We start from the raw sequence: 16,398 nt of genomic DNA, 5'->3' as shown, positions 1-16,398 counted from the left end.
TAATCTCATAATTAATGGTGAAAAACTGAAGCCCTTTGCTCTACGTTCAGGAACACGACAGGGCTGTCCCCTATCACCTCTGCTTTTCAACATAGTGTTGGAAGTCCTTGCCAGAGCAATCAGGCAAGAGAAAGAAATAAAAGGCATCCAAATTGGGAATGAAGAAGTTAAATTATCACTCTTTGCAGATGACATGATGCTATATATAGAAAACCCTAAAGACTCCACCAAAAAGCTATTAGAAACAATCAACGAATACAGTAAAGTTGCTGGCTACAAAATCAATGTACAAAAGTCCATTGCCTTCCTATATACTAACAATGAAATCTCAGAAAAAGAAATACAAAAAACAATTCCTTTTGCAATTGCAGCAAAAAGAATAAAATACCTAGGAATAAACTTAACCAAGAATGTGAAAGACCTATATGCTGAAAACTATAAGACATTTTTGAAAGAAATTGAAATTACAAATAGAATTACCATATGACCCAGCAATCCCTCTCCTGGGTATCTACCCAAAAAATCTGAAAACATTTATCCATAAAGACACGTGTGCTCCAATGTTCATTGCAGCTTTGTTTATGGTGGCCAAGACATGGAAACAACCAAAATGTCCTTCGATAGATGAATGGATAAAGAAGTTGTGGTATATATACACAATGGAATACTATTCGGCGGTAAGAAAAGATGATATAGGAACATTTGTGATAACATGGATGGATCTTGAGAGTGTAATGCTGAGCAAAATAAGTCAGACAGAAAAAGCAGAGAACCATGTGATTTCACTGATATGTGGTATATAAACTAAAAACAACAAAAGAACAAGACAAACAAATGAGAAACAGAAACTCATAGACACAGACAATAGTTTAGTGGTTACCAGAGGTTAATGGGGCTGGGGGGTGGGAAATGAGGGTAAGGGGGATCAAATATATGGTGATGGAAGCAGAACTGACTCTAGGTGGTGAACTCACAATGGGATTTATAGATGATGTAATACAGAATTGTACACCTGAAATCTATGTAATTTTACTAACAATTGTCATCCCAATAAATTTAAAAAATAAATTTAAAAAAATTATCTTCAAAGGGCCTTCTTTCAGAATAGGTAATAAATACTGCCCAGAACCCAAAGTATAGCAATCAGCATATGTGAAGTAGTCAAAAATATATAAGACAAATATATGAATTGAAAGAATACAAGGCTTTCCAGAGCATGCTAAAGAAGTGAGGTAAAGTGGAAACAGGATGGACCTGAGGTCAGGAAGAGAGGAGTTTTCATCTTGGTCTGCCACTTACTAGCTGTGTGAAGCAAGGAATTGTAATTCTGAGTCTGTTTCTTCATCTGTCAAGTAAGAATGCTGCAACACTTCCTATCTTACCATGTTATAAGTGGATTTCAAATGACTCATTTCAGGTGCCTGGCATGGGGTGTACACAAGATATATGCTCAATAGTGGTGACGATGATGGTGCTAGTAGTGGTGGTGATTACAACAATGCTGGCCATGGCCAGAGACCACGGTGAGGGTAGAGACCACAGAGCGAGCAGTTAGTAATTGCTAAATGAATCTCCAAAAGAAGAGAATGAAGAAAAGGAAGGGGATGGAATACTACAAGAAGCTAAGATAGGTTAAAAACTAGATGCGGTAGAAGAAAGTACCACAACCTACAAAACCAGCCTGTGGCCTGTGGCATCATGGAACTTTCCAGTAAGTTCCATCAAGGTGATTTTCCGTTTTGGAGGCATTGCAGACCACATCCAGTATCAGCTTAGGTTGCGCTGATGACCCTTACTTAACCAAGCTAAACCAAATCTTTGCCCTGGTTTTTTTTAAAACACTGACTCTCGGTGAATTTTGCACTGATTTTTAATTAATCACATAGAACTCAACTATGTACTACACTAGAAACCCATGTTCTAATTGAGTTGACTCACAGGATGTCTAGTAGAGAAAAATAAAGAGTAAAAGAAACAGTATATTTGTAAGTACCTAAAATAATGTTTACTTAAGAAAGGCAAAACTAGGATGTAGTGTATTTACAAGGTTAGACCTAAAAGAACGGACATCTTGACATTTCCGAGGCAGAAACTCCAAATGCCAGCCAGTCCTAACCACAGAAGACAATCCTTATGAGAATTGTGAGACGAGAACTTGCGTCATATGTTGAAACAAATGATGGGTTTTAAGCCTCCCACAACGTAAAATGATGGAGAGATTGTATAAATAAAATATGAATATCAAGGTTTGTATTTCCCTTTATGGAAGTAATGTTTATCTTCGTTTATGTGAAGAATTGAAAATCAAAATGTGAGTTGAGAATAGCTATTCCTTCCATAGTAATATGTCTAATTTTCATTGACAATGGGTGAGGCAGGGAGCAAAGTGCAAAATAATGTGCATTATTTCATTAAAATCAACTGCCCACAAGCCCTTTCACCATCCCAGCACACAGCCTCAAGGCCTACCTCAGCGCCCACGGGAGATTTTGAAGCTGCTTCTGCCTGGGGCAAGGAAGGTTGGGGAAGAGGACGCTTACAGTCCTTTTATAGAGTTGCTCCGCCCAATTAGCTCACCTGTCATCACCTACAACTTAGCTTACCTGCCATCACCTGACTTCGCTGTAGGAAGGAGTCAGTCAGGGGTGGGACTAGAAGCCAAGAGTCTTATTCCAGTGGAAGTCCTTCGACCCAGATCCATTGACCAAATGAGAGGAGTTTCCTTCTCAATAGTACTCAATTCTACACCCTTCATTAAATAAAATCAGAGCATACTGAGAGCATGACCAGGATAGTGGGAACGTTTGAAACCTGCATCATAATCACAAATGGTCGCGAGGACAAGACTACATGGAACTAACACCCTCCTTCCAACCACTGACTGGGTACTTGACTTGGTCTTAGACATACATTCTACTTGCCCCTGCCTATATTTGCTGCACCCTGTTCAGTTAGGCGAGACCAGGTGATTAGTCCTAGCCACTGAATTATGAGCAGAGCTGATATGTCTCACCTGCAGGCTAAAGAAATGAAAAGTCTGTTCTTGGTTCTTCGGTCTCACTTTTCCTCTTCTGCAGTGACTGCAGAGGTTTCACGTTCCAGATGGGGCAGCTATGCCAGGTGGAGCCTCTGGTAACCTACGTCCCGAGTGAACGAGAGACAAGGAGTTCATAAGGGCAAGGCCATGACCATGGAGAATGATGAGAGAAGGAAGCGCTTTCCAGAGTATAGAATCAATTCTGAAACCAGGAACATTCTCCATCCCCAGTAGAGGAGGCCTATAAAGTATCTGCCTGGCAAGATTTCAGGATTGCTGCAGACCAGTGAGTGCTGTGCACCTCCCGTTCGTCACCGTTCCAAACGCAGTGTTTACTGCCATTGTCTTGACCTTATTCTACCATTATATGTTGGGTGTGCGGAATGCATACAACCTGCCTTTTTAGTTCATAGGTTTCTGGAGCAAGAGTGGCCATAGGCAGACCTGATATAGAGGCTACTGTGGGATCACGCAAAATCCCAAACTTCATTTGGTATCAAAGCCTTTAGTTGGGATGACTTTAAGTTGCTTCCCCTGTGCAGAAATTAAGTGAAACCTATGTTTGAAAAAAAGGGGGGAGCAAAGTTATGTTGGAGACCAAAAGGGAAGACTATGGTGGTGACAGTGTTGCTCACCAAAAATTGTGGTTAAACAAAGCTGTGTGCCTAGCTCTGGCCAATGAGCTGTGGACGGAAGTGACTTCAGGTAGTCTTCCTGCGACCAAGACAAGAGACGGAGGAAACCTTGTGTGGAGACAGCAAAGCCACAAGGCTGAAACATTCTGTGCTATTGAGTCACTACATGTTAAGACAAGTTTCCTGGAGAGTTACATGGACCAACAGACTTTTCATGAAACATAAATTACTGTTAAGTTAAACCACCAAGATTTAGGGTTGCTTCTTACAACCCTTATATAAGATAGGATAGTCTGGCTTATCCTACCTTATATAAACTTCAAGGAGCAAATTCTGAAGTTCCTTAGAGCTTACTCCTGATATTTTTCTTCTAACTCTGTGGGTTCCTCCTACGGGATTTTATATATTCCCACAACTTTAAATACCATCTACATGTAGGTAACCCTACTCCAAGCATGCCCCAGATAGTTCTGGATTATACCTAGTGTGCTGGCAAAATTAGTCGTTCCCCTTTCATTCTCCAAACTGTTACAGTTTGGATAATTAAATAATATAGTCTCCTTATTTATATGTCAATTATATGCGAATTTCTATTTCCAGCCCCAGGCTTCCTTTAGAGCGTCACACATAGCATAACCAACCATAACACTCAACACCTCCATTTGTATGTCTCACACGCATAGGCATCTCAAGCTTAACATCTCCTAGACTGAAAATGTTTGCTTCTCACCTTTTCCAATGTGCTGCTTCTCCAATATGCTACATGTATGTACCCATTTGCTTGAGTTAGAAACGATGTCATCTTTGACACCGGCCTCTCCCTCATCACCCACGTGTAATCTCTCACCAATTCCTGTCAAACCTACCTCTGAAATGTATCACAAACCTACCCACCTCTTCTCATTTCGCCTGCCAGCACCTGATCCAAGTCATTGCTCTTCTGGACCCCTGCTTCATAGTTTCTACTCCTGCTTCTACTCTTTACACAGCAGCCAGAAGGACCTTTAAAACATAAATTAGATCATGTCCTTTCCTAGTTTAAGAACATTCAGTGATTCTAAAAATAAAATCTTAAATTTTCTATTCTGGTCCATAATGTCCTACATGATGTTGTCCCTGTTTATTTTCCTGGCCTTTACTCCCCACCTCCCACATCTCTGTCTCAGTCATTCTGTTCTGCTTTTAGTCCTCCAGCAACAAGCCGTGTTTTCTCCTCCCCTGATGCCTTTGCACCTGCTGTCCTTTCTATCTGGCAGAGACTGTTAGATGCTCACCAAAGACCACATTCCCCTCACCCACCTAGGTGTACTGCTAGACTCCATTTCCCAGACTCCATTGCAGTTATTGTAGCCAGGGAGTACAATTCCAGGTAATGTGATGTGAGCAGAATATATTACACTTCCAGGCCTGGTCCCTAAGGACATCCCACACATACTCCTCTATGAACTTTCCTCTTTCCCATTGTCTGCAGTGGAGATGACCACCATACAACTTTGGTGGCCACATGTAGAAGATGGCACATCTTCTGTCAGAATGGGTCCCAGAATGACTGTGTGGGGAAAATCCATCTCCTCTTTTTGTCTTCTGTCCAGTACAGGTACCTGAGTAAGACATATACTTCTACTGTGCTTAAGCTATTATATATTTGGGAGTCTATTATTACAACAGTTAACACTATTTAAAAAAACAAACAAAGAACAAAACCCTGTACCTGGAACATTGATCAACATACCAACACACACACACACACACACACACACACACAGAACACCCCTACACTCAGTCACTCTGCATTGCTCACACCTATTCATATCTTAGGTCTGGGCTTATACCGTGTTTCCCCGAAAATAAGACCTAACCAGATCATCGGCTCTAATGCATCTTTTGGAGCAAAAATTAATATAAGACCCAGTCTTATTTTACTATAATATAAGACCAGGTCATAATATAATATAATATAGTATAATATAATATAATACCAGGTCTATAATATAATATAATATAATATAATATAATATAATATAATATAAGACTTTTGTCCACCACAATAATATACATAGAAATTCCACTGTGCTTGGCATACAGCAGTCAGTTAATTTAAAAATATAGAGGATGAACAAATAAGAGACCACTATCAAGGGAATACATTTTTATCATGAGACCACAATTCTAGACTAAAAATCAGAGAATTAAAATACATACCATGGGGATGTATATGTGTTTGTTTGTTTTTTACCTTTATTCATTTAGAATGCAATTCTGAGCAAATTTACAACCAAGAGAAAACCCTAAACTTTGAAGTAGTGCTAACAGGCTGAATGATATGGCAGTATAGCCCCTCTATGTACAAGCAAGAAGTCAATTTCCATTCCCTTCATAAAACTTCTTGCTAAACATTTACATTTTCTTCCCATCAAAAATGCATTAACAAAATCATGCTTATATAGCTAGTCAGCACAAGAGACAAATGACAGTTTATACTGAACTATTTAAGTCTTTCAGTATCGTGTTCACAACTCCAAGCTATAGCTGTTGATCTTTTCAATGGCATTCATTATGTCACATTGTCACCAATTACATTAAAAGGACTTCGTTAATTTTTAAAAGCTAGAATTACTCAGAAAGTTCTGTGTTGTAAATAATGTGAATATTGCATTTAAGTCTAAGATGGCAAGATCATTTAAATCTTTTCTACAATCCTTTGTGAAATATATGTAGGAAAATGAATGTTATATAAGAGAAGAAAGAGCCCAAGTGATTACATTTTTACCTAAGAGTCTAATTATTTAAGTAATTTCTATTAATATTTAAATGGTTAAAAATAAGTCAGTGTTAAATATTAACTGCACAAAATCTAAAAGAAAATGGCCACATTACATCATACTACATTATAGAGATAAAATAAAAGCAGCTAATTAGAAGCCTTTTTAAAAATTTAAAGTTTCTGACATCATTTTCCACCATTCCATCAATTCTTCCTTTTCCTCTTCTTTCCTTTCAGAAAATGATTCCAGTTCAAAATCAACCTAAAAGTGAAAATCAGGAATATATTGTTACCAAAGTGCATATGTACTTTTAAAAGCTGAAATTAAAAAAATAATAATAATAATAAAAGCAGTTTTAGAGCTTATAGGATAAGCTCAATCTAGCTACCCGAATTAAAGTATATCCTAAAATATCTCTCGTGATAAAAGATACTTTCAGTGGAAAAACAAAAAAATCAAAAGATATTATGTTTGAAATGTGCTTTGATCTAATAGGTTTATTTAAAGGTAGATTATTTAAAGACAGATTACTTAAAGGCAGTCTTTTTTCCCAGTAAAAAGATATAATTTATAATTAATGTTCTGCCTTTAAATATTCAGCGAGCTTCTCCTGTCAACCTTGAATTTTCTAACAGCTAAAGGAACGTGGAAGAATGCAGTTCGGTGTCCTGCCATCCCAAACCACAAGGTTCCACCCTCCAGAATTTCGAATCTGCTAAAGAAACTGATGGCAGCACACATCTCCAAACCACCACAGACGCAGAGGCTCAAGAACTCAACTCCCCTTGGGAACTGGGTGGCCTCATCAGATCCATGAAGAATCCATACACTTCTGCATAAAGGAAATTCAAAACATGCAGCCCCCATCCCCGATATTTCTCCAGCCCTCTGGATATCTATGCCCCCATTACAGACGGAACTAAGAGTCCCTTGATTTAGACACTTAAACTGCTCGTTGTTTAGGAACATGCTGACCTTCACCACCTCCTTGAAGTAACACATGCTAAAAAGGTTAAGGATAAAAAAAGGTTGAAACTTTCACAACCTGTTTCTGAGCTACTTTTTTCCAGGATTCATTTGCTCAGATTCACCATCCAATTTTAATACATTTACAGCCAAATGTGCACATATACACAATCAAAACCAAAGCACCAGTTAAAAACTCAAGATGTTTTATTTGCAAAACCCAAGCATTGATACTCCAAACTTTGGATGCATAAACAAAAGTACAATAAATTCTTTTTAAGTAAGCCGTTTGATTGTAAATCCTGTAAGTCATTACATGGTTCCAGTAATGTAATAAAAGATAGTAGTAAAATCCTGTTCTAAGAGAAGTTTTGGTCTCATGCCTATTACCTTCCTAGCAAAATAAATGGTATCTACTTAAATGTAATATGGTGTTAGTTAGTGCTCATAGTATGTGCTTAATAAATGTTTAGTTAATGCCTGAAACTATCTTTCAGGCATAATTTATTTTTCCAAATATTCATTGAGTATAAAGTATTGTACTAGGTGTTAGAGATAAAAAGATGAATGCCACAGAATCTCATATAGATTGAAATCAATGTCGCAAAATAAAAAAAAAAGTTTTATTTTTCAGGTTCTATTTAAACTTCTTGTGGATCTCTTTGAAAAATGAGAGAGAATAACAGAGTTTCACAATGAGTGGTATTAAATCAACCAATGAGCCCTTGATCAAATCACTTAACTTTCCTAAGATTCAGTTTTCTCCTATGTTAAATGGGGATAATCATGGTACCTACCTCATATGGTTATTATGAAGATTGAATATAAGTTACTTAATTATGCCCGGCACATGTTAAGTACTTAATAAATCGTAGCTGTTGTTATGATTACTTACTCCAACAGCAGGGCTATAAGGAACAGCCACTTTCTTTGTTATCGCCAGATAGCCTGGAGCTGAGGCTGTAAGTTTATAGTTTCCTGGTACAAGCAGCCTCCAGTAATCACCATCCTTTGCTGTAGGGAAACAAAATGTCAAGTCATTAGGCAGATATGTGAAATGCATAATTACGCCAGTGAAGAAATACCCTCTATACCTCAGTTCGGCTTCTTTTATTCCCTATTTTTAAAGTAGATGTTAATGGAATTTCATGAAATTTTGTTGAAAAAGAGTGTGAAACTCTCTAAAGGCATCATTTCCTATGGCAATTTTACAGAGATTAATGTTAAATTGTCTAATAAATTTTTTAAAATAATGAATCCTCACAATCACATCAGAAGTATCACAGGTAAAAAGATATCTACAGTTCCCAAGCAGTGGGGTCAGCATCTGACATCATGTTTTCTTGCCAAGAGAAGACCTGATGGTCGGAGAGTCTTGATCAGTGTTTCACAAAGTATGGCCCAAAGATATTCTCACCGTAATCCCTGATGCACTTGTCAGAAATTCAGATTTCCAAAGATTCAAAACACGTTGGTCCACAGTGCCTTCTAGGAACTGCATTTCCACAAGTTCTCTGGAGAATCTTAGGCAGTTACGTTTCACACTCTCTCACTCTCACACATCCATAGTTCCCTCCTAACCTAGAGCAGGTAGGTTCCAGGGCCCATAGCTATAACCACTCTCACACATATACTTTCAACTCAGTTACTTTTCCCTCTTGGTTATTCACGCCTGGCAAACCACCAACCCTGGATAATTTCCAACTCTATGCCTGCCCCTGTGCGGCTGCAAGGAGCTGGAGAAAGCACACACCCATGCTGATCTGTCTCTGATTCATCAACAGCAACCTTACACAGGTCATGATGCTATCCTGCCTTCCTCCTAGTCCCTCCATCACTAATCTTTCACTCTCCCATTTTCCTAGACCAGTGTATTATCACTGGGAAACTGGGTAAGATGCAAATTCTAATTCACTAGCTCTGGGGTGAGGCCTGAGATTCTGTATTTCTAACCAGCTCCAAGGTGACTGAACTCAGCTGCTGGTTGGGGCCCGTATTTTGAGGACCAAGGTCTCAGTGAACAATTCACTTTCTCCTTTTTCCTAACACTTCTAACACGTCTTCTTCATCCTCTCTCTCTGTTGGTGCTTTACACCATATTTCACTGTGAAAACAGAAACAATCAGAAAAAAAAACAAGTCCCCATCACCATCTCCTCCAATCCACCTTTAAACTCCACACCTCCTTTCAATTAGTGCCTCATTTACCTTCTTCTTTTTACAGCAACATGCCTGGAAAGATTCGTCAATACTCTGTATCTCTAATGTCTCTCCTCCTTTTCTCTCTCCCAGATCAGGCTCCCACCACGCCATCAAAACAGATTTTGTCAAGATTCTCCACACTGGTTCGTTCACAAGGTTCATCTTACTTGACACTTTTTAGCACTCCCTCCATCTTGAAACACATCCAGGTTTCCAGGACATTGCACTCAGTTTTCCCTCGACCTCACACTTCACTGCTAGGTCTTCCTCATCGCCCAGCCCTTGAAAAGCTGGAGTGCCCCAAAGCCCATCCTCAATTTGCATTCCTTTCTACCTATATCTACTCCCTACATTACATTTTACTAAAATTTTCACATAATGGAATGCAAAGAAAATAATATTTGTATAATACACTAGGGTTAACAGATAGGAGAGGTTTCCTGTGGCCAGAGGGGATCGACGCCTGGGTGCCATGTTCAAAAGCCAATCTCCTGAAGGGCTAGGGGAGTATATCTTAGCACAGATTCTGGTATATGGCTGGGAAGATGTGCTAGCACTTAGTGGATTGTTGATAAATATTTGTTGAATAAATGAATAAATGGAGTTTTAGAGGACAAATGTTAAAGTTTTTTTTTAATACATGTTATACATGCAGAGGTTAAGAAAGAGGTAATGGTATAGAGTGGTTTGGAAAATAAGTTAAAGGTTAATTATAAGGTCTAGAAATATGTAAAGAGTTCATAGCTAAAAATAAATATTATTTTTGTTGAAAATATCCCAACAAATAACAGTTAAACTGAAATAAGTACATAGATGTTTATTAACAGGAATAGGTAGGTTTGCCAGGAAACCGTATCATTTGGTCCAACCTGGGAAAATTGAAATGTGGTTTAAACCAAGAAATAACTAACATCGATGTCAATCCTGTAACATCCTGTTTAACCTTGAATAAGTCTGGATTTATTATCTGATTTAAATGAAGTAATGTATAGGAAATCCTAGACATACAGTATGCCGGCAGTTATCCTCCTTCCTACTCTTTTCACTCCCACAAATTAACAGCTCCTTAGCACCTCTTCTTAAGAGAGATCAGAGCAACGCTGGTATTTTAATTCTAGTGAGTTCATTTTCCTTTGCCTCCAGAACTACAAAGAATCTCCAATGGACAGCACCACCTCACAGCTCTGGAGTGAGATACCTGAGGAAAGGGCGCCCTCTGCTGCACCTCAGTTTCTAAATGAGTCACTGCTGAATTGCTCCCACAAAGGAAGTTTAACTAGATAGAAGCTGGGGGAAAGAGAAGGCAAAGAGATATGAGGCATTTAATTGTTTTGCTTAGCACAGCATAAGAATTATGATATAAGCAATCACGCTCCTAGATAGACTGCGAGAGCCTCCAGATCATGGCAATGAGCACCCACCGGATGTAATGTCGTGGTCTATTCCTTCCACTGATATGGTTGCATTGGCAATGGGGTTACCTTGAAGGTCTCGAACAAATCCTTTAACTCCTCGGTGTATCTGTGAAAGTCAAGAACAGCCAAAAAATTCATATCAGAAATGATCTAAAACTCCATTTCATGTCAATCATCTCCTTATTTTCTAGAAAAACACTGTGGATCCCTGTTGCTTAAGAATCAAAATATGCTCAAAAGGCCACTGAATGGTTTGTGCACTCTTTACTCTGCTATTTCCCAAGTGGACAAGTAACCTCCCGAAAATTTTTATCTTGTTCTGAGTCAAAGACCATTGAAGACCCTCTGAACCACCAAAACAATAACAAACAAACAAAAAATAGAAAGTCTGTCATGTACGTAAAACAGTTCTAGTCTTAGCATGCTCTTTCATTACTTGCTATTTTAAATTTGGTCAGCTATGATTATCTTATATAGCCTCTGTCAGTTAACAAGAATGTTACATTACAGCCCTGTAATACTTGTTCATTCTTGATAAAAAGATATACACTGCTACTACTTTGGCATTAATTCATTAACAATATTATTTGGGTTGAAAATAAGTGTCATGAAAGATCAGTGACCTTCATAACTAAAAATTGGATTTAGAAAGAAAACAGAAGAGTTGTTATTGAGAATAATCCCCGAATTACATTGCAGTCGTCAACTAACTATTGCAATGCACACTATAAAAACAGCGTTGTTTCTTTATTTTTAAATGAAAATTCAATTCAGTCAGGATGTGTTTGAAGTGACAGAGAGTCACTTCAGGTCTTTAAGGAAGTACCGCATCTGGAATATCGAATGGTAATTCATTAAGCTTTATTATTACTTAACAAAATATGCCCCGATCTCCCAAATGCTCAGGCTGCTCCTCAACCTGGCCCCAGAAAATGAATTTTCTTTTGCTACTTTCCCTACAGAAGATAGAATGAGTTTCATGTATCCCTTCATCACTGGAGAATAAATCTGTCAGTGGTACAATGTTTTATCGAAGAGATGCCCCTAATTATCAGCAAATTTTTTTTGCATTTGGTGTGTTTTTAGAAAGAAGCAGAACCTCTAAAACACTATACACTGACAAAAAGCTAAGCATGCTGTCAGTAATAATAAATGATAATTTTATTGGCAACCAGGATAATGAAAAGGGAGCAAATACATTTTAAAAACAAAAAGACTGGGGTGGCCAGTTAGCTCAGTTGGTTGGAGTGTGGTGTTCGATCCCCGCATGGGCCACTGTGAGCTGCGTCCTCCTTAAAACAATGAATGAATGAATTAAAAACAAAAAGACATTTTTAGGGCCTAGTGAATCTTTGACTTTTCCCCAAAATTGATTTATGAATTAGCCAATCATAATTAAGAGATTGAAATTTAGCCACTGGAAACATGAAGAACAAGCTTTCAGAGTGAAATTTACATGGTGAAAGACTCAGGAGATTACAAAAATTGTAGAGATGATTTTATTCAACTTGAGGCACCATAATCCTGCTATAATCAATATTATAAACCTTAGGGAGATGAAAGTTTTAAATTTCCTCACCACTGGAACATAAGTCAAACAATCACTTCAAAAAACATATAATTCACCTGTATTAGGCCAAAATATACCCAGTTAATATTCGTGACTTTACTTCTTTCTGCTTCTGAAATCCAAGACATATTATAGTATGTGGTTTAACAAATAAATAAGTAAATGTCTATCTCTGATATGCCAATTGTGGGGCACAACTTTTCAGTTTGAGAAATCCCATGGCAGTAATAAATCTCAATCAAAGTGTCATGAGCTGTCATCACAGCTCCACATGAATGCAGATTGGAAAACCTTGGCACTTTATGGTTTTTGCAAAGGAAATCAAGGAAGTGCAAATTTCACTCATGACTGGAGGAGCTATTTACTACACTTGTCCCTCTTGTAATAATTTCTCCTGAGATTTCAGGACATTTCAATCAACCAAGGCTTTAAAAAAAATCCAGAAGATTCTCCATTGTTGCTAGGACTGTAAGTAGTCCTTAAACCCTTTTGTATTTACATGTCACCCAGAGGGCTTGCTGAAATGAAGATTCTAGAGTCCTGCCTTGCAGGAAGTGTGATTTAATAGTGGGACAGGAAACTCATTTTCAACAAGAACCTAAACGATTTTGAAGCAGGTGCTTAACTATTCTTTGAGAAATTCTCGGGGAATTTTGAGAACTCAACTGTTCCAAATCTATTGCGTATGAAGCTCTTCTTAGCAAACCATTTACCCGAATTAACTTTACAATTCCAGTTTCTGCAAACATCCCTTTAAAACTCTGCAAGAGACTTCCTCTCAACCCATTCATTACACAATTAGATCTCCTAATCACCTATTTTCCATGAGTTGTAAACTAGTGCACACTTAGATTTTAGGCCCAGGTGTTCATTTCCTAATCACCATATTCTGTTTCATTATCAAGAAAGCAATTGCAACACAGAACTTCTGGCCGTCCTCACTGATCTCTCATCAGTCTTTGAGTCCCTAACGTGGCGTGTTCTACAAGGCGTTCTGCATGAGCTCACAGTTGATGCCATTCTTACTGCTTCTGCACAGCCTGCATCATAACACTGATGCCCTATGAAGGCGGAGCACGAGGATCTGTGGACAGACCAAATTTTCATTCCAAGCGGCATAAAACAGGATTATACAGTCCTGTGCAGTATGGCCCTGGTCCCTCTTCTTCCCAGCTTATTTCTATATAAATTGATACACCAGCTTTTAGACGGACTGATGCATGCCCACTTGTTAACATAAGTACGACCAACATTCTCCTCTTTCCTGATGGCGTACGTTGGTGCTTAATTTTGTTTTGTATTTTTCTCAGGAACTAAGAGAGGACTAATAATCAGAGTAATAATCTTATTGGCATCAACTATAGTAAATCTTATAGTCTAGCTCCCAGACGCCTTTTCTGAGCCCCCAGGACAGGGTTAGGGACCCTTCTACGCACTGCCATTGCTTTTTGTAGTTAACCTTTATTTTAGCATTTATCTTCTTCTCTTGTAATCAGGTACTCATGTTTCTGAACCCCACAAATATGAAGCCTTCCTGAGAATGGTCACTAGCCCCAGTGTCTCACAGGGTGCCGAGGACATGAAAGTAGCACAATTAATTTCTATTGGAAAAAAAATGTAAATAAAATGAAAAGCATTGTACTAAGAAAGCATTCTTTAATATCTAAATGGAGAACACACCAAATACCCTTGTCTTACTTCCTCTACCTCCAAAGATACATTTTTCAGTTACCTTTGCTCTTAGAACATCTATCCAAATACAACTCTCTTCAAAGGAGACATTTTACAGGGATCCACACCTATAAAGGTCACCATGGTTTTTATCCTCAGTTTTGTTGTTGAAAATACCTTTTTATGGTAACATAGAGTAGGATCCCATTGATTGAAAAAATCCTGTTTAATGGGTGTGTTTTTAACATCACTAGCTGTCTTTGGTGGATCTATTCCATGATAGCCCCTTTTGGTCAGATCCCTTATATGAATATTTGACATGTGTAAAATAATTTTTAAATTGATTTTACACTTTTTAAAAAACATTGAGTCCATATATATGTTTTATGTATATATGTGTGTGGACACAAAATGTGTCCCAAAAATTGTGTATACATTTTAAGAAAGGAAAAAACTGTATTAATTGTAATACTCAATATATACTAATAACAAAAGATGAATACAAGTCACGTTTGACTTCTGCAATTACAAGAGGAGCTCAAAGTGGTTACCATCAGCATCCAGACACTTCTGATTATGGCGAACTACTGCTTGAGCAATGTTGACTAAAGTGTCCACTTGTGTACATTTTTTTGGCACCCTCAGGGTATGTGTGTGTGTATGTGTGTGTGTGTGTGTGTGTGTGTGTGCATATATGCAAAAAGCTATATAGTTCTTTAACAGCACTTATTTATATCAACTTAGTTTAAAAACTAATCTGGACTATCTGCTGGCATGTGAAACTAACGTCATGCTACTTGACTTTGGGTATAAATGGTCATATACAGAATGCAATTTGAAAACCGTCAAGGCACAACAAGCAAGGATCAGAGTCTTTAGATCTTTTCTTCCACCATTGCCCCTGATGCCAATGTCTACATAGTATACAGGGGTGGGGTTGGCAGGGGACTGGCCTGGGTTAAGTCTGAGTAGGTAAGGTATTTTATTCTAACAAATAGTGAGACGCTCCAAAATTCTGTATACACCCCATTGGAATGGCTACATAAGTGACTCAGGTAAAGATCTAGGCTGATATCATGAGAAGCGATAAGATACAGTGATTCTGGAATTACACAGACTGGATTCTGGCTCAGTGACTTCAAGCAATTGTTTAAAATCTCTGTGCCTCTGATTCTTCATTTTTAATTCAGGGATGATTATGACAATATTATTCTCCTCATAGAGTTGTTGTGAGGACCGAATATATTAATTGCTACATGTAAGGCATTTAGAAGAATACCTGGGAAACAGTAAATGCCCAATAAATTAAGCTATCATTATTATTATTATTACTACCTCAGATTCAGCTGAATTTAGTGTGAGACATATGGGCACAAAATTTAAGGATGCACTTACTTCTAGATGCTGACCCCATACTTGTATGGCCCTGAGAGTGAATGCCTCCTTAAATCCTCGATGCCTCACTTACCTCATGCTAACACTGGTCCTGCCTGGGATGTCTGACAAGCCCCAGGTGATCAAAGTGGAGAAGGGTCCTAGGATTGCCCTTGCTTAGAGCAATATAAATGAAAAGAGAGTTTTATTTCACTTCTCCACAACCCTCCAGTTTAATCATTTCTCAGTGAATATTTGTAAACCACAAAATCCATGAAAAATGAAAGCTTATTTGAACCATTACTGACACATTTTCCAAATGTAGCATCCTCATTCTGGGTCAGATGGATTCCCCTAGACTGGGCTCCCCTCAGGAGACTATTGTAAAGCAGGTTTAAATGCTCATAAATCTCCCATTTTACACTGAAAACTGAGTTTACCTGCTCAAGATAGCTAACGAGGGAGTTTTTGTTATCTTCCCAGTAGCTCTTCAAAGTCTCTTCAGGTGGGAACTTTTCACAGCTAAGCTCCACAGTGATCTCGAAGCAATTGCTGCTGAGGTAATTGAAGTCTTGCATTCCTGCCAAGACACCAAAGGGAAAGGGAAAGTCAAAGACTAAAACCCTACACAGGCTGTTCTGCTAAAATGAGAGCCAAGTATAAAAGATACGCCAACTTTGGGGAGCTTGTGGGAAACCACGAGGAAAATCACATGCCGTAGGGCCAGAACAACATACTTGAGAGCTTGTTACTACCTTAAAAGC

General features: G+C 38.3%; 1 protein-coding gene across 1 annotated transcript in view; it reads right to left on the bottom strand.

Moving 5' to 3' along the window:
- Positions 1 to 5,888: 5,888 nt before the first annotated feature.
- Positions 5,889 to 16,398, bottom strand: part of CPE (carboxypeptidase E) — a 93,400-nt gene continuing 82,890 nt past the window's right edge. The window contains exons 6-9 of the mRNA XM_019744660.2: positions 16,075 to 16,214; positions 11,026 to 11,125; positions 8,299 to 8,417; positions 5,889 to 6,698 (exon numbers count right to left, since the gene is read on the bottom strand). Coding sequence (XP_019600219.2) covers positions 6,600 to 6,698; positions 8,299 to 8,417; positions 11,026 to 11,125; positions 16,075 to 16,214 — 458 coding nt within the window. The 3' untranslated portion in view covers positions 5,889 to 6,599. The remainder of the gene's footprint in view (positions 6,699 to 8,298; positions 8,418 to 11,025; positions 11,126 to 16,074; positions 16,215 to 16,398) is intronic.

Source organism: Rhinolophus sinicus, linkage group LG07 (genome assembly GCF_036562045.2).
Source record: "Rhinolophus sinicus isolate RSC01 linkage group LG07, ASM3656204v1, whole genome shotgun sequence".
NCBI classification, from domain to species: Eukaryota; Metazoa; Chordata; class Mammalia; order Chiroptera; family Rhinolophidae; genus Rhinolophus; species Rhinolophus sinicus.
This window is presented reverse-complemented; position numbering and strand designations above follow the sequence as displayed.